At 38.1% G+C, this 19,251-nt stretch overlaps 1 protein-coding gene across 1 annotated transcript in view; it reads left to right on the top strand.

Annotated features, from left to right (window-relative positions):
* Sorcs3 (sortilin related VPS10 domain containing receptor 3) overlaps positions 1-19,251 on the top strand; it is a 581,112-nt gene that overhangs the window by 299,209 nt on the left and 262,652 nt on the right. The window contains exon 4 of the mRNA XM_042689442.1: positions 5,788-5,946. Within this exon, the coding sequence (XP_042545376.1) occupies positions 5,788-5,946 (159 nt within the window). The remainder of the gene's footprint in view (positions 1-5,787; positions 5,947-19,251) is intronic.

The following is a 19,251-nucleotide window of genomic DNA, read 5'->3' as shown; positions in this document are numbered from 1 at the left end:
TGTGTGTGTGTGTGTGTGTGTGTGTGTGTGTGTGTGTGTGCAAAGCTAATGTTCTAGTCCTTGAACCACATGTCTACTTCTGGATTTTTCTAATTAATTGGAGGTAAGAATCTCAAGGAGCTTTCTTTCTGTGCTGGCTACATATTGAGATCCTGAAATCTCATACTCCTGAATAGCAAGGATCATAGGCATGAGTCATGGGTGCCAAGCTTCTCCAAGATTATTTTTGACTACTTTGAAATATATATGATCTTACAAAATGTTTCAAACAAGCTAAGCACTTCCTTGACTACTTCCTGACTTCCGTGTGTCCTGGCATATACCATTAAAATCAGGCCCATTGGTATTCAACTCTGCTAGTGACATCCTGCAAGAAGTATTTCAAGTAACACAGGAAAATGTTGTGCTAGTTTTTGCTGGTAAACTCCAAAGCTATTCATCTCTAACCTGAGACCCAGACAATTCATTTATAGCGAATGGCTCAACCCATGGACATTAGTGTGAGATCATCAGTCTTAAGGTGATGACATGTTTGGTGCCATTATGGACTGGAGTCTCCCAGGGAAGAGTCAAGGCTCATCCAAAGCAGCAGTTGTATTGAGCAAGTTGACAGTTAACCAGTGTCCCTCTGCAGGGTAAGCACTTGATCATAGTGTGTAGTTTTCTTCCAGAAGTATCAGGATTCCAAAAGGTCCATAAATGAATGTAAAATACAAAATGTCACATTGTCTCTTAGTTTATTTATTTAAATTGTGATGAACATACATACACATAAACATGACTTTTACCTTCGTGTGTGTGTGTGTGTGTGTGTGTGTGTGTGTGTGTGTGTGTGTACAGGTATGCGCATGCATGCGCTACTCCAGGGGCTTGAATTCAGAGCCTGGGCACTGACCATAAGCTTTTTTGTTCAAGGCTAGCACTCTACCACTTGAGCCACAGCTCTACTTCTGGCTTTTTGGAGATTAATTGGAGATAAGCGTGTCAAGGTCTTTCCTATCCAGGCTGGATTCCAACTGCCATCCTTAGATCTCAGTCTCCTGAGCAGCTAGGATTACAGCCATGAGCCACCAGTGCCTGGCAAGATGGGCCATTGTAACAGATTTCCAAGTATACAATATGGTATTGTTAATCCCATGCATGTCATCGCTCTAAGATCTCTAGAACATTTTCGTCTTGCAGGACTGAAAATAGCTTCCTTACTACACAGTAACTCTTTGGGTTTTACACCTCATCTCCATTAACTTTATCTACAAAAGTCAGGAATGATGGGAGTCAGAAAGGAGACAATTAGTCCAAAATCCTGTTTGTCTCTAACATTTTTGTCCTCTTTTCTGGCTTTAGTGGGCTGATAGCCTGGGTAATGAATATAGTACACTGTAGGTAAGCCACTAGCAAGCATGTACCTGGCACTGTGCTAAGCCTCTTTATCTTGACTTCATTTAATGTTCTTCTCAGTCTTGTGAGGGAGGTTCATTTACTATCTCCTTTTTCTAAAGATAAGGTAACAGACTTGGAAAAATTGAGTAACTTCCTCATGTTTATACTTAATTAGCAGCCTTAGGATTTGCACTGAAGACATTTACATCTAGAATCTATAGCATTAGCATCCTGCTAACTTGCATGTGAAATATTCCTCCCTTTCCAGAACACTTATAGCCACTGAAGATCCTATATCAGAATAAGCTAGACAAAGAAAGCAAAATGAAACAAAAGCAAGAGCAAAACCAAAAACCCAAGCCACCACCACCACCACCACCAAAAACAAAATAACAAGCTAAACAAAGCAAACACCTCTAATGAGATCGCTGTCCGAATAACATCATCAAAATCCAGTACATGCAGAGTTTACAAATATCTGAACATCCAACCCATAAATTATATGCATACATAGCAACAGATACAATTTGAAAGGCAAGGCTTGTAAATGACTTTGTTTTTGTGCATCTAAACTATGACAATTGAACCAGGAGTCACATACCAACCAAGAAATGTCTAGTATCCTGATAAACGCAGTGGGACATATTTAAGCACTTATTTTGAGGAACAATGTGTACTTTCCATTTTGACATGATTCCCACTACTTCCTGCCTTGCCTGATCCACTTCATTCATTTACTTTAATTCTTTGTCAACAGAGGTGTTTGAATGGGAAAGCCTGCTTAACAAAAAATTATATGAGTAAGAGATGCTTTTCTTTAGTTATTTGCAACAATAATATGTAAGACATGTTTTACCAAGAGGCTTAGCTCATTTTGGGTCTTACATTCATTTTGTTTGATATTGTACCCTCATCTTCTTCTCATGTAGCATTAACAATTAACATTATATTTCCTCCTTTGAGTCTTATTCATTTAATTTTTGGTGTCCCTTGGGTCAATAGTAGATAAGGAGTAGAGAAAGACAAAGGCTTTCTTGAATCTGCTTCTCCCCCCCCCCCCCCCACTTTTGGACTTCTTTTAAAAACATCTGATTCTGTATGTATGTTTTGATGTATGTGTGTTTTTATGTAGCCAGAGGATTTTGAGTTAATCAGAGGCGGAATAGCAAATTGCTTCTGCCCTGAGCTTCAGTTTTCTTATCTGTAAATGCAAGTAATCACGTTCACTTCCCATGTCTTGTGTAAGTTTTGAATAAAATATCAGGTAAAGTATCTAGCAGAGGTTGGAAACCCAGAATATATAGGTGTCTATTTCTTCCTTTCATTTTTCTCAGAAAACCAGGGATGAAGCAGAGACATTGCTAGTGATATCAAAGAATATAAAAAGGATTTCTGATGAGAATGTCAGAGAAAGGTTTCAATAAAGATGTACTCTCACAAACAAAAGCTCCGTAAGCCACCACCCAGTGTCAATATCCCATATTATAGAAAAATTTGTTTTTGTGTGCATACTTGCATGTCTATATTGCATCTGCGTTAGAGGAGTCTGTTGCGTGTGTGTGCATGCACATCTGTGTGGTACTTGGGTGTAGACTAATGTGCCAGCCTACGCAACTGTGTGCATACAAATGTATGTGAGTGTGCGCGCGTGCACGAGCGTGCGTTTGCATGTACTCCCAGAAAGAAACTGAGCAAGAGAACCCATTGCCCAAGGTATTTGATTGCAACCTTTACTCAGTATATTATAACTCATGGCATATAAAATAAAGTCCATTTATGATGTTGGTCTTATCTTCTAATTAAAATCATAGGCATGAAGCTTTTTTAAACCTGCATAAAATAAGCAGTTAAATTTCTCTGTACTGGGGGGAAATGATTTCATTGCCTATTTTTGGAGCCCGTTGGTACAAGAGAGGCAGTAGGCAAGGCTGGTTATGAGAACTTTGTTCTTACCCAGTGCATCTGCACTCTCCAACTCTGCAAGCACATAGATGTCTCCCCTGAGGCCCTCGAAAGGGCAGCTGGGTGGTTCTACCCATCCACCCTCTCCGTTCCAGGTACCTGGGAAGAGAGGCCTTTTCCAAGTCTGTGTGGAGCCCATTCAAGAGCTTTGCCTTGGATTATTCACACATGAATGAAAATTGTTATACTGAATGCATTGCTTTAAAATTTGCTGATAACTAATGATGAATTATTTCAATGAAGCCAAAGCAAATATTTGAGAGAAGAAAAGTAAACTTATCTTGGAAGCTGCAGTGGAAATAAAAGACAGAAAGGACTATGAGTCTTAGCAGCTCAAATGCCTCATTTGGTTTTAAAGTTGACTTTATGAGACTAGTATACGTTGAGCAGATGAAAATATGAGCCCTAACAACTGGTAGCAGTATACTCAGAGACAGAAGAAACTATAATAGGAAATAAACTCGCTTGTTCATTCACTCACTCAACAGATACTAGGAACTCGAAGTTGAGTCGAGTTGGATAACAAAAGTTTAAAGATTTAAACTACTGCTGAAGCTGGGAACAATAGAAAGGGACAGATTTTTGTCAAGCTGTTCAAAGGTTTCTTTTTTTTTTAATATCTAGATATTGGAAGTAAGCCACAATGTGGTTTTGTGAAGGAGAAGATCAGAACCAGATTTCCATAATAGGGATGATTGCTTTGGCCAAAGTATGTAGAATGGATTGAATGGGATAAGGCTAATCTGATGAGATTGGCAAGAGTACTTTACAGTAATCTAGTAGAGCTATGCTCATGTTTTATTCTATTTTATTTTTTATTGTTATTTTAAAGGTGATGTAACAGAGGAAATAGTTACATAAGTCAGGTAATGAGTTCTTTTCTTTTTGACCAGTGAGTGTCACCTCTTCCCTCATTTTCTCCCAGTTTTTCCCTCCTGATCACCCTCCCCCACAAGGTATACAATTCATTTTCACCATAGCACCCAGTGAGTATCACTGCTGCATTATTCACCCTTTGTCCCATCATTTCTGCGCTCTCCTTGCCTTCCCCAAACAGATAAACTTTCATATAAGACAAAAAGTACAGAAATCAAAAACAGCTACAAAGGAGAACAAAAACAAACCAACAAAAGTAAAATAACCTAAAGCCTCTTGTTTCTATTTCTTGGAGTTCATTTCAATAAACATTATTTTATATGATCATATATCCCTATCTATTGAACCTTTGTGATCCTCTCCTAAGTGACACTTACACAATGAGATACTCATGGTTAGACTTAAGGGAATCACCATAGCCATGAAGACCTACTGAGAGGCAAATACCTAGAGCCTAGGCACAGGAAATGGAGTTTATAGAAAGTGAGTGATGAAGTTTATAGAAAGTCAATGATGAAGGATGGCCACTTTGCTTGGAAATACTCACTGAGCCAAGGAACAAAACAAGAACCAAAGGGCTAAGGTAGAGCTGAGGGACCTCTTTTACTGCAGGTGTTTATGGGAAATCCAAACAGGAGGATCTGTTTAGTTGAGTCTTTATGTCTGAAACTGAGATGGAGTCAGGTAGGTGGTACTTGGAAATTCATTTTACAAGTTGTCATCAGGAAGATGGTAATTGAAATAAACAAACCAAAAAGGAAAGCAACTGAAAAAAATCGAGAAGACATCACTGAGTAACAGGGAAGCAAGAAGGTCATCATGGAGGGTGGAGGAATGCTCATATTGAAAGGAATATTACTGAGTGTCTAGAAGAGGTGAAAAGAAGAACCAGATAAAAGAAAAGCCTTTTTTCACAGCATCGGTTTCTGTCCACTTGGCTTGAGGATGACAAATCTGCCACAGCAGTGTTTAGCTTAGGGATGCTTGGGGATATGTGCTTTGAAAAATACCTGTGACACTAGAGTCATAAAATCCACTAAAATCAATCAATTCACTAAAGGAGGCTGGAAAGCAATGTAATTTGAGAGAATGGTCTTTACTACAATTGTGATAAGAAATGTATGTGTGTGTGTGTGTGTGTGTGTGTGTGAGAGAGAGAGAGAGAGAGAGAGAGAGAGAGAGAGAGAGAGAGAGAGAGAGAGAGAGAGAGAGAGAAAGAGAGAGAAAGAGAGAGAGATGGAGAGAGAGATGAGATGGAGAGACAAAGATTGATGTAAGAATCACAAGGTCAGGGCACAGTCAAAGGACCATAATAATATGCTTTCAGAATGCCAGAACTGAAGGCTTCCTGTGTATGCAGACCTAGATTTATCCTTTATTTGTTCTCAATTCAGCAATGAAGACTAAATCTGGAAAGTGAAGAGGGACCAATATTTCATAAAGAGGCCCAGCTACCCTTATTTTTATGCCTGTGATATACCAGCACAGATGATTCGATGTTGTTTGTGACTGAATGTCTTGTACGTATTCCGTTCTGTTAATTCTATGCCTTGTCTTCTTTGTCCTCAGATCATGCTTCTTAGTGATCCTGAAATGGAGAGCAGCATCCTGATCAGCTCAGATGAAGGAGCGACCTATCAGAAGTACCGACTTACCTTTTTCATTCAGAGCCTTCTCTTTCATCCCAAGCAAGAAGACTGGGTGCTGGCCTACAGTATGGATCAAAAGGTGAAAAAAAAAGCACTGTGTGACTGGTGGTTGGCCATGTCCCATTGTGTGTTTTCTCAACTCAAATTTTGGAGGGAATTCAATGACATGTCATCATTCGAAACAAGTTTGGTGTGGTCTACAGCAGGGAACTTCCCTTTGTTACACTTAAGTATCAAAATATACTGGCAGGTATATATTTCATTTGTTGGTGGTGCTTTTCAACATTTCACAGTTTTAAAATAGTCTTCTCTAAAATTTTATTCAGTTAGCTTTTTTTCCCCCCAAATAACTTTGTGAAGTAAGTAGGAGATACCGTAATAATTTTGTAGTGATTATGTAAGCAAAGATGTAGATTGCTCAATGTGAACCACAATAATCTTAAAATCTTAGTTAATAATCTTAGTTTATAATCTTTACACATGGGAGGTAGAGGTAGGTAGATGGTTATTTTGGGGCCAGCTTTGGCTAAATAGGAAGACTATGCAAAAAAAGGAAGAAGAATGGAAGGAAGAAGGAAAAAAGGATGAAAAGAAAAGAAAGAGGGAAGGAAGACAGGAAGGGAGGAGGGAGAGGAAAGAAAAGAGGGAAGAAGTAAAGGAAGGAAGGGAGTATGAAAGGATGAAAACAGTTTGAAATGAGGAATGGAAGAGGATAAGGTGTTATTCACACCCACCAGTGGGAAGTGGCAGCGTTTGAATGCATATTATCTAAGGTAAATTTCATTATACCATGATCCTGTGGTTTGGTGAAATTTTAATATACTATTGCTCCGGGTTTAGCAATGGAAAGAAAGCCTCTTACAAGTGTGTTTTGTTGTAAAAAAAAATAATACCTTAAAGATACCCCAATACAGTTAATACTCCTAAAGCTCTAAATCCATGTATGTGGATTGGACATTGTCTCATGTGTGTTTCAGAAGCTTCAGTGTACTACTCAAACAAACTCCTGACCTTTCCCTAGCATTGCTGGCTTTCTTCCAGTATTCCTTAATTCTATCCATTTAGTTGCAAAGTCTGGACAGTATCTTTGCTATTTCCATGTGCCTAAGCCATCATCTCTGGTTCAGCATTGGATCTTATTTCCAAATGTCTGTTAAATGGATGAATTGTGGATGAATTCATGTTGTTGAAACAAACCCACTGTACAACCTATACATATGAAAAAGGGAATTTATTCTGGCCCTTGTTTTGTACTTCCTGCCATCTCCAGAACTTTAGAACAGATGCCAAGCTACTATGTAATGGTGCTGTGGAATAAGCCACTGAAAGGCACAGATAATTACACGCACTCTCCTGCAGAGAGATGTCCACACATCTTGTTTGAAGTAGCTTCTCTCTAATTTCTTAGAGTTGAAAACAGCTGCTCTTCGGTATATGCTTGTGAATGATTGTGGTTGTGAGTTTGTCTGTGTATGTGTATGATGTCAGCACCTTTAAACAATAACTTCAACATAACCTTTCTATCTCTCATTAACAAAACCTCATGGTGGGTGCCAGGTGCTTAATGCAATTCCCTAAGGACAGTACCATGACATTTGCAGAGCAAAAACCTTTATGAATACGTTTCTTTCATGGCATCAAGTAGATACTGTGTGAGACTTAGACAAATCTCAGATAGTCTGTGAGTTTTGATACTTAGTAAAAACAGAGCTATTGAAGCTCTATTTTAAAAAGTAAAATTATTTCAATGTTGTTAGACAGTTGGAAGATAATTTATTCATATGAAGCTCAAACATATAAACCATATTTCCACAAAGACAAACTGGTTTACCAACCAAGAAGCTGAACAAGCAGGCTGGATAACAAATGGCTTGTACCTATAATCTTTGCTACTTAGGGTGCAGAGATTTGGAAGAATTGTAGTTTGAGGCCAGCCCTGGTAAACTACCCACAAGACTCCATTTCAACCAGCAGTTGATTGTGATGGAACACATTTGTCATTCCACCTATGTGGGAGGTTAAAATCAGGAGGACTGTAAGACCTATCCAATCTCAAAAATAACCAGAACGAATAGGGCTGGAGATGTGATTCAAGTGATAGAGCATCTACCTAGCAAGTCTGTGCTGTCACAAGTTCACGACTGAGATGTGCGCGCATGCACATACACACAAACACGTACATACACTTGCACACATACACACATAGGTTAATAAACCAAATTCAGTATGTCTCTTGTGTTATCTAGTAGTCTCTCATTCTGAGATCTCTACAGCACTGAGAAGCTCTGGGGCAGTGCTCACGAAGTTCCATGTGGATATAATGCCATCAAAATCCTCTCAGACTTGATAGGCTACTTTTACACTTAGTAAAAATATTTGGAAATGTGGCTGTGGGTGTTGATGGATTTTCCTAATCACACCACACATCTCCAGATACATTATTCCTTAGGTATTCCTTCTTGCTGACATCTTTTGCTAGATGTAGCTGAATGTTCTTTAGACCCATAAAGATTCTTACCAGTGCCTGGTCATCCTTCTTTTAAATAGATGGTGTAAGAAGGGAGATTAGGCCGCTGGCAACATTTGCAGAGATGGTAATAAAACAACTATCCTCAGTCATCCAAGATGTAGGGGATCTTTTTTTTCTTTATTTGGGAGGTAATTTGGTGGTTTCAATCCAAGGAGAGTGATGGTATGCAAGAGTAAATGAAGATACAAATATACTTAAGATTAATACACAAATATTATTTCAGACTACACTCCCCTTTGATGTGCATGCATGGAGGTAGCTGTTTCCTTCTAGAGAAATTGAAAAGTGCTAGCTTTAAGGTAACAGCAGCATCAAAGAGTGATGTTTTCAGTGAGGAGTGAATCGATGTTTCCATTATTGTGCCTTTGATGAAATGCACTAGCAATTTCTTTAGAATTGGTAAGGCTATCTCGTTATGTTGTATGTATTACAAAAGGCCTAATTGAATGATATTTTAAAGGGAAGATATCCAATTGCTTTACTTTTTTTTTCCAACTGTGACTGCAGAGCTGCAGAAGACTTGGCAGTAGATGTCACTTGGAAAAGGCAGTGCTGAAAAAAAGTTCAGGGAACACTTTCTGATTAAGTCATAATTGTACCTGGAAACTGAGGGAAGCAAGTAGCATTCTGTGAGTTGAGATGGTTGGATGGGCTTGAGTTAATTGAGAAATATGGCTGATACTAGTCAAGGCCTGGTTACCAAAACTGCAGAAGGCTAAGGGCAAGTGTACCTTGCCCTTGAACTGCAAAGGGGTATTGCTTCTCTACTCTGGAGGCATCTCAGTTTTCCGAAGTTCTTTTTGCTTCCTGGCCAGTTGGACATGAGCGTTTGACTGATTCTTTCCTGTTTAGATGTCTCAAGAATTCATCTCAATTCTTGTGTTAGCTCCTGTTTACAGATTTTTTTTTTACTATCTTGCATTTGAATATAAAAGGACTCAGTACTTAGTCAACACAAGAGATTCACTCTTGGTTATAGGCATCTTTGGAGGCGCTTGGTAAGAACCTTTGAGGTTTCTACAATTTTAAAAATAAAACAGTGGAAATAATAGGTCATGTTAGACAAAATGATCAAAGAAAACACTCCGCCCCTTTTCTTCAAACTGAAGCTCTGGAATTTCCTTCTTTTGAGGGCCATGGTGCATTGATCAGGTATTTAAGAGACTGGGTAACCTGGTCCCATCGGCCTATTTCCTCACTGATAATTAAAAACAGCTTGCATTACGATGTTTTCAAATGAGCCAAAGGGCTCAATAATCTTATTAAAACAGAATTTTCAAGAGATTTCGAGATAAGATTTTGAAGACAAGGAAAGCCTAGCCTGAGATAACTGCTGTTCTTATTTCTGTAGGAAGTGGAATGTTTAAATATCCTGGTTTTGACGAGGGAGTCAGTGTAGTTTCTTAAAAATGGGTTCATGCTCCTATGTTCTCAGACAAATACATCCTGACTCAGGGGTTTACTAGGGAGGCAGATGAAATCATTGCTTTTCTGTGTGAGAAGTGAGAGTTCAAAGTGTCTCTTATTACTTCTCTTCTTGGCAAAAATGAAAGTTTAACAAATACAGCTGGTTTGGGAGGTCACAGGTGAAGAACTGTATAGAATTTCAGACTGTATTGTTTGTAGGTATTTTTGAATAGTCTGGTCTACACTTGTCAATGATTTCAATGGAAAAAGAAAATTTTAATTTTTAAATTTTATTGTAAAAATGCTGTACAGAGGGGTTACAGTTACATGAGTAAAGTAACGAGTACATTTCTTGTTGAGCAGTTACTCACTCCTTTTTCTTCTGCGATCCCTTCCCTTCCCAAGTTCCCCCCCTCCAAAGTTGTAAAGTCCATTTCCAACATAGGGTCCTGTGAGTCTCATTGTTACAATGGATCATCCTGTGTCCTTTTTTCAGCATTTTGTTAATCTTGTTCCTCTCCCCCAATTTGATAAGTGTATATGTAAGATGCAAAGTATCAAAATCAACAGGGATATACCATAGGGGGAAGAACAAACAAAAGAATTTAAAAATCACACAATACATTAAAAACAACAACAACAAAGGAAAACCTCGGGGTTCATTTCGCTTAACATCATCTTATATGATCATATGCATATAGCTTTTCTGCTTTTCTGCTTATCTGATAAGATTATAGACACATGAGGAAACTTCTCTGGCCATAAAAGAAATGCAAAGCAAAACAAAATTGAGATCCCACCTCATCCCACTTAGAATGGCTATAATAAAGAAATCTAATAACAACAGATGTTGGAGGGGATGTGGCCAAAAGAGAACCACCCCTACTGCACTGTTGGTGGGAGTGTAAACTTGTTTAATCACTTTGGAAAGCAGTATGGAGGTTCCTTGAAAGACTTCACATACAGCTCCCCAATGACCCAGAAATCTCACTTTTGGGCATTTACCCAAACAAACACAAACAAGGCCATACTAAAGCTACCAGCACAGCTATTTTTTATCAAGCATTATTCACCATAGCTAAGATATAGAACGAACCCAGATTCCCCTCAGTAGATGAATGGATCAAGAAAATGTGATATATATATATATATATATATATATATATATATATACACATACATACACACGTACACATACACACACATAATGGAATTTTATGCTTCCATTAGGAAGAATGACACATCCCCCATTTGTTAGGAAATGGTAAGACTTGGAAGAAGTCATATTCAATAAAATAAGCCAGACCCAAAGAAATATAGATCTCATGGTTTCCCTTATTTTCAAAATAAAAATCCCATAAAAACAAACAAAAAACTTTATTTCATTTACAACATTATCCCACATAATGAAGAGTTGATGTTATGGTATTGGGCGGGGACCAGGCAGCTAAGGGTGTTTTAAATTCGATGTTGTTTTTAATTGCTGTATAATTATACATGTTTATGAGGTATGGTGTGATGTTGTGATACATGTATACATTGTGTAATGATTAAATCAAAGCAATTAGCATATTCTTCACTTCCAGCATTTATTATTACTGTTATGTGGTGAACTGAATGTCTTTGTTGATGATCTACCACCAGCCATGCTCAATAGAAGCAGACAGGTTGATAACCTGGGCAAGAAGTAGGTGAATGTTCAGACTCAGTAACTGGCCATATATGGTCCAGTGCAGCAGGGTTGGTCGTCTAGTGCAGGCTTTGCTTGCTGCTTGGATCATATCCAAGGTTTCCACATCATGAGCAGAGCCCTGGTGAATTACTGTGCCTCTGTGTTGTGCGGAGTCTCAAAATCAGAAAGGAAATACTAACTTGTGCTTTTAGAATGGTAGCTACAAACGAAGCTTGTGCCTTTCATTTGTATTCTCATCCTAAACCCTCAGATTAAAAGTGTAATTGTATTCAGATCCTCCAGGATTAGTAGGTGGTGATAACTTTCTCCGGAGCGATTGGCAGAAACAGGCTTTGTGTCTCCCCATCTGGTGGGGATAAAGCTGTTGGGGATTAACTAGGGATGACTGTGCTTTTGAGCTTGTCATCTATGGAATAGAAATAGACTGAAGGGCACTTTTATTTAAAGAAAAACATTTGCAATTTTATTAGGTCTTCTCTCATTCTTATAAAGCCATTTGTGTGTCATTTAAAGGAAAGAAAAATCCATAGCTCCACTCACCTATGATAAGTGCCAGTGTTGTTACAGGTGTCTCTTCAGTGCCGTGGGTTGTGTCCTCTCTGTCACCATAGCAACAACAGGAGGTGGAGACATCACTCAGTGGACGAAGGGCATAAATCCAAAATGCCCTGGGATACTCAAGGGTTTCTATCCTCTATCTGAGCTCAGTTCTGAATGAATAAGTTCTGAATGACAACGCTGTTTTATGTCAACTACTGACTTGAATTCAAGGATGGTAAAGCAGTAAAGATCTCCATTTTTATCAGTAGTGTTCACAAGAACATTATTAACTCAGGTATGAGGACAAAGGCCCAAGCCAGTCATCCTTAGCTACTCAGGAGGCTGAGAACTGAAGGATCACGGTTCTAAGTCTTCCTAAGCAGAAAATTCTGCAAAATTCCATCTTCAAAAATAATCAGAAAAGATAGGGCTTAGAGGCATGGCACAGTGATAAAGCACCTGTCTAGAGAGCACAAAGACCTAAGTTCAAACTCAAGTACTGTCCTCCCACCAAAAACATAGAAATAAAAAAGAACAGCATTAACTCAGAAAAACAAGCATACAAGTCCTGCTTGTTTTTCTCATATTGAACTTCAGGTTGGCTGATCGGCTCCTCTTGCCTTTTAGGTGTCATGAGCCTGAGATATTTCCTTGAGAGAAAACTATAATTACTGGAATATGCAGCCTCTGATTGCTTTAGGATGGAAACCCAGGTAGGCAACAATAACTTTCCAAAAGCAATTATGAACTCATGGTAGGAAGTTAGTTAGTGATGACAGGTCCATACAGCTGAAGGTAGATTAGGAAGTGGAGTAGCACAGCTCTCCAGCTTTTCCTGTGATCTTCCACCTACTTCCTCTAGGCACTGACTTTTTCTGATTCTGTGCACAGTTAACTTGTGCTCATACCACTCCTCTAACTTTCTACAACCAGATCCCAGGTCTCTAGCCCTCTAGGTTGGACAGAAATTCTTTTAGTTCCTGCTTTGGCAAACCTCTGTCATCTACCTGGTCAGCCATGTCTTTTTTTTTAATTAGGTTTTTTATTGTGAAAATACTGTACAGAGGGGTTACAGTTATATGAGCGAGGTAATGAGTACATTTCTTATCCAGCATTGTCTTTTTCCTTTCCTCCTTTCTCTTTGCATTGTGACCACTTACTCTAGGATGCTCGCAACTGGACTTTTAAAGTCAAGGCTCTACTTTACACTTTCAAAGTCAAATTGTAATATGCATGAAGAAAAGGGTGCGTATCGTGAGCTGGATGAATTTTCATAAACGGAATACATCCACGAAAACAGTTGATCAAGAACGACAACTAAATCCTAAAATACCCTGTGCTTTTCCATTTGCTACCATCTCTCTTCTTTGGGGCCACTGTGAGTCAAGGTCATTACTAAATTCATGCTGATGATTTCTAGCTATCTAAACTAGCCAGAAAATAGACAAAAGATAAACTCCTCTGAAGAAAGGTAAAAAGGTCGCTGGTAAGGTAAATGATAGAGAAGAAGAATTGTTTTGAATGAGAAACATTTCACATTTCACATTAAAAACTTAGACAAAAGAAAATGGAAGAACTTATTCACATCAACTCAGCTCAGCTAATCTAGCAAATTCATTGGCAGCTGAGGATGTAACTCAGTGGTAGAACATTTGTCTAGCATATACATAGTCCTAGGTTTGTTCCACAGCACAAAACAACAATAAAAACAAACATCATAAACTCATAGAGAAGCATTAAAAATGTTTTTTGAAGTTAAGTACAAGTTTCATTTAAAAATAAAAACAATTATTGCTTTTTGAGCCAAACACAGTGGTATACACCTGCATTTTCAGCTACTCAAGGCTGAAATAGGAGGATCAAGAATTTAAGGCCAGTCTGACTTATGAGATTTAATATCTGATATAGTGAGATTTAATATCAAATAAAAAGTAAAAATAACATTTTTCTGAATCAGTTTAGGCAAGTTGTGGCGAAACTCACATTCTGAAATAGCATGCATGGTTCTGCAAATGAGCTTTGCTTCCTGGGATATATTTTGGTAGTGTGTCACCTGATATACCCAACTTTATAGTTTGATTCAGTGATTTAATTACTTCAGTTCTGGGCTATTCCAGTGGAATAATACTTGAAGCTCCAGTAATAATGATGCTTATCAAAGTCACTTATGATGGAAAAAAAGAGTGGAAACTGCCCCAGATGAAGAAACATTGCACATACATTTGCTGGGATATTCTGTATCACTAAAATTGCAGCCATGATGATCATATAGCAACACAGATAAATATCAATGCTTACTAAACTACATACATGTTCTATAAATAAACCATATACAAATATTACATATTAAATAAAATGGTTAATTTTGAATAGAGATATCTAGAATAAGAGAGAAAGGAAAGGTGGGAAGAAAGCAGTGTAATTTGAAAAATGAGAGGAAATATTCCCAAGTATTATTTGGGATTGTTAGAATGATAGAATTATATTTGTAGATTTTTCACATGTTATTTGTTTTTCAAATTTTCTATGATTTCACAAGTTTGCTTTTTCGAATTTAAAACATAATCTACCCTGGATAAATTTTATTCATCCTAAGTATAAGGCACTGCTCTTTAAAAAGTTTTCAGGTGTGAATAGAGTTTACTTAGGTAAAAATCATTTGAAATCATTATCTGAATCCCTTTTCAGGAGACAGTATGTTATAGAGGTAAATTTCTCTGAAGTAAGAATAAATATATAGAGCCTGAGTTTTATTTTTCTCCAGATTTGTTGTTTGCCATGGTCCTTTCAGAACTGTGAAACTATAGGAATTATGTTTTTCTCCTAACAAAAAGTATGTTTTTGTTAGATATAACCTCAATCTATATTATTTACAGCTCAACTATAGATACAGTTTTTATTATTTAGAAGGCACCCACTATAGATAGATGCTAAAGAAGTGATTTATTCTGGTAGTTTTTCAGATGAATTTTCTAGCTGTATCCTCAAATTGAATTAGTATTTGCTTATTTGATTTGACAGCTGTAATAGAAGCAAGTACTGCTACAGTCTAGAGGTGCAGTCATTTGCAGTGAGTTGAGGATTGCTCTTTGTAACTCCTGCATGACCCACCTTACATTTCTCAGGATGGGACAGATAGGGTCCTCCTTAGAAATGGAGATGTATGTCCTTGAGTACCTTCTGGTTTTTGAGCACTGGTAAGAGCTTTTATGTAAATTATTATATTCAATTCTCCTAGGGATATGCATGGTGGAAATTATTATTTTCAAGTCATAGCATATGACTCTTGAAGGTGATGTTAACTTGTTCAAGGTCACATAACCAGTTACAGGAGGCCTGGCCTGTTCTCTGCTTTCTCTCCCATTATCTGGCTATGTCACTATCAGCACACTTCCATCTTCCAATAGATTGCCAGTATGTCAGTCACACGGTAGACCTTTGTAGGAGCTACTTTGCTGTATACCTCTGACCCAATGAATTGAGCAATGGAAAGACAAAAATCAACCATGCCCCACAGACTCTAATGCTTCTTCTGGGTTATCTAATGGCATTTCCTGGAGTGGAGATTTCAAATGACTGAGTGATGGCAAAACAAGATTCTGCTATTGTTTAAAACACAACAACAATAATAAGGTAGCAGTTGTATTTTACTTGTGGGGGGAGGTTGACCTGTACAGTTAGATTCACGTTCCAATTGATTTGTTCAAATCTTTGTATAGATTAGATTGGAAGTATTTGTCATTGAGATAGGTAATACTATGATCTGAAGGGTTTTTTTTTTAAGTAAACTTATGGAGAAAACATCTTTAATATGGTAATGAAGAAAGAAGTTGAAATCATTTAACTTCATTTACAAATCATGAATATGCATTATGCTTTAAATGAAAAAAAGGACTAAAACAGATATCGTGTTTGTTCAATTTGCTAAAGAGAAGACAATTTGTCAAGATTTTCCCCCCAAACCCAAGCAAAATGCAAATGTAGGAAAATCAGACCCCCATGTTAATTTCATGCCATGATGAATATTTTTATAATCCTAATTAGTACCAGTCATTTAGTCTAGCAATTTCCCCCAATCTAGCCAATTTGAAATTAAAATAGATGCCTTGATTACAAAACTCATTAGCAAAGAAGCACCCTTCTCACTAACCAGTTCATTTAAAATGCACAGACTGAATGAAGTGTGGAACACTAGTGTTGTCAATTGGCGTAAGTGAAGTAAGTCTTAATTGGAAGCATTGTGAAGTATTTGTATTGCTGCATGTTTCATCACAGTATAGTATATCATTCATTAAATGTAACAAAAGGTACTTTTAAATAGTTTAATTAAGCAAGGTCTGTGCTCTTGGTAATTTTTATGAAGTCAAATGTCACAATTGTTTGCTTTGGAGTAGTGATGGGTATTAATGTCAGGAAGACAACGTCTGACTCTGCATGGATCACTCTGATTATGCGAAGAATGGCAGGTTTAATACAAGAGGAGAGACTAAATTATAGAATATTGACTTCTTACTTAAAGGTGCCAGCATGCATATCATCCTCAGGAATGTTGGGTTCACAGCTGCTTGATTGACGACTGAGAACGGAAGGCCCAGGCATTCAGAGGAGGAGGGGTGAAATGGAAGGAGAAATGGAGGAGTTAGGATTTCTTTTGTGTCATTCTCTTTGAATCCAGAGAGAAAGTAGTACGTGGGCAGGAACTCATCCAATGTATTTTCACTTACTCAGAAGAGTGGTGGAGATGTTTGATAGAGAAGAACTGATGTTTTCTCTGAGCAAAATGATGTGACAATGGGAAAGAGGGAGGAAATGGACCCCAGACCAGGGAAAATGCTGCTGGCATGAACTGGGAACAGATATCAAAGTGGTTGAGACCTGATTGTCAGTAGAAGAGGATATAGAATGGTTTGCAATGGTGGCAGTTCTGTAAGCCTCAGAAGACAGTGTTCCAATGACGTTTATACTCTGTGGACTCCAGATGTCTGTTGGTGCCTTCTATTTTCCGATTATTTCAGTCCCTCATCAGCAAGGAAGAAAAGCTCAGCCACGCCACTGATTTCCATAAGGAAACTAATTTTAGAAGATAGCCCTGATGTCAGGCCTATATCCATTTGGTATTTTCCCTGAGTCTTCTGACTGCCAGTATTTGCACATCTTTGCCTAGGGGCCTTCCCCTCATCCACTGCGTGCTGCTCTACCAGTATACAGTGAGTTATAGAAATGCCAGGGACTTAATATTTTGGAGGAATCTCCAGCCCAATGTCCAACAGAATTGTGTGAGTTGGTACCACAGCTCCCTCACTATCATGTGTGATAACTCTGAAATCATGAAGGACACAAGATGAAACAGGTTACCCAGGCCATTGAGACCACTGGCAAGAAGTTTTTTGTTTGGTAGTGGTGGTGATGGGGCTTGAACTCAGAACTGTTTTGTTCAAGGCTAGTACTCTTACCACTTTGAGCCACAGTCTTATTGCAGTTTGTTTTTAGGTGGTTAACTGGAGATAAGAGTCTCATGAACTTTCCTGTCCAGGCTGGCTTCAAATCTCAATCATCAGATCTTAGCCTCCTGAGTAGCTAGGATGACAGGCCAAAGTCACTAGCACTGCTAGGAAGAATTGTAATGGAACAGAATCCCAAAGCGGGGAAATTTTTTCTGAGAATCATGGCTGTTTGCTTATAGAAACTAGACTTGTTCCCATTTAGGCATTTTATTTTCTCTACCTTTACATATGAAAATGTTGATTGATCATCCATGTGTCATAAGTTATGGAGAAAATTTGATTAACCTGAATGTGTTGTTGTTCTAGGTCTTCTTAAAATGTGCCATTGCTCTCTTTTATCTGGCAGGATAAAGTGAAACCATTCCACTCAGCATGTAGAGCACTGTAGCTTGGATCCTGTCTAGTATTCTACCTCTTCTTCCCAATCAGTCCTTTCATTCATCCAACAGGGAATGTGTGTCTTCCTCTGAGTCTCTCTCTCTCTCTCTCTTTTTCGAGCTAGTCCTGTTTACTTTTCATCTTTTAGTTTTCTTTTTTGTCAGTCTTGGATCTCGAACTCAGGGCTTGGGCATTGTCCCTGAGCATCTTTATGCTGAGGGCTAGTGCTCTACCACTAGAGCCACAGCCCCACTTCCTACTTTTCAAAACTCAAAGCAAATATGACTTTTTTTGGAGAAAGCTTCCTACTGACAATTTTTTTAAATCTTTGAGACCTTCATTAAATTGATCTAGGTTTTAAATAAAAATCTAGAAAGAAGCTCTTTCTGGTACAATGTACTTGAAAGATCTCTTTATTTCATGACTTTTTGTTGGGTCTGGAATATGAATTTTTCCATAGGCTCATGTATTGAAATCTTGGTTCTTAGCTTGTAGTGGTATTTTGAGATGTGCTAGAAATTTTAGAAGGTGGGATCTAGCTAGAAAAAATAAACCCCTGAAGGTAGCCATTGGATATACTTTGTCCCTGATCCCTTCCTGATCCTCTCTTATTTCTGCTTCCTGGCTGGCTCTGCCCTCCCTTGATCTTCACCAGGATTCTCTGGCTCACCACAGACTAGGACACAAAGACCATGGTCAATGGACTATAATCTTCGAAGCTGTGGTCCAAAAGAAAGCTTTCCTCACTCTAAGTCATTTCTCTCAGGCAGTGGTCACATACTTTCATTTTAAATGTGTTAAAAGTATATTAGAAGACACAAACTCATTTTCTTAATGTTTAAGATATCAAAAGATCTTCAAATTTTCCCTGGGCCAGAGATAAAAGAATTGAAGGGTTGGAATTTTACAAAGATTTGAAAACAGAATCAGGCTTTGGAGAGGAAGGGAAAAAACAAAACATTTAAATAGCGATACAGGTGGACCCATTGAAACAATGAGACGCACAAGTCGTTATGTTGAAAACGAACTTTACAACTTTGTTGGGGGGGGAGGAGGGCTAGGTGTGGGGGGGTGGAGGAAGGATGGGATGGGAAGGGGAAACAAAGGAGGAGGCTACAATGCTTGATAAGAAATGTATTCATTATTTTGCCCATGTAATTGTAACCCCTCTGTACAGTATTTTCACAATAAAAAAAAAGAAAAAAAAAGAGGAAAAAAAAAAAGAATCAAGCTTTGTGATTTGCCTAAAAATCACAAGAGAGGAGTCACTGCTAACCTAGACCATGACAAGGCCCAAAAGGCTGCTATTAATCACAGAATCTGCTTGCCTGA

The sequence above is a fragment of the Dipodomys spectabilis genome, unplaced genomic scaffold (assembly GCF_019054845.1).
Source record: "Dipodomys spectabilis isolate Male_0828 unplaced genomic scaffold, ASM1905484v1 ptg000125l, whole genome shotgun sequence".
NCBI lineage: Eukaryota > Metazoa > Chordata > Mammalia > Rodentia > Heteromyidae > Dipodomys > Dipodomys spectabilis.
The sequence above is the reverse complement of the archived record's forward strand: the minus strand, read 5'-3'. Positions and strand labels throughout refer to the sequence as shown.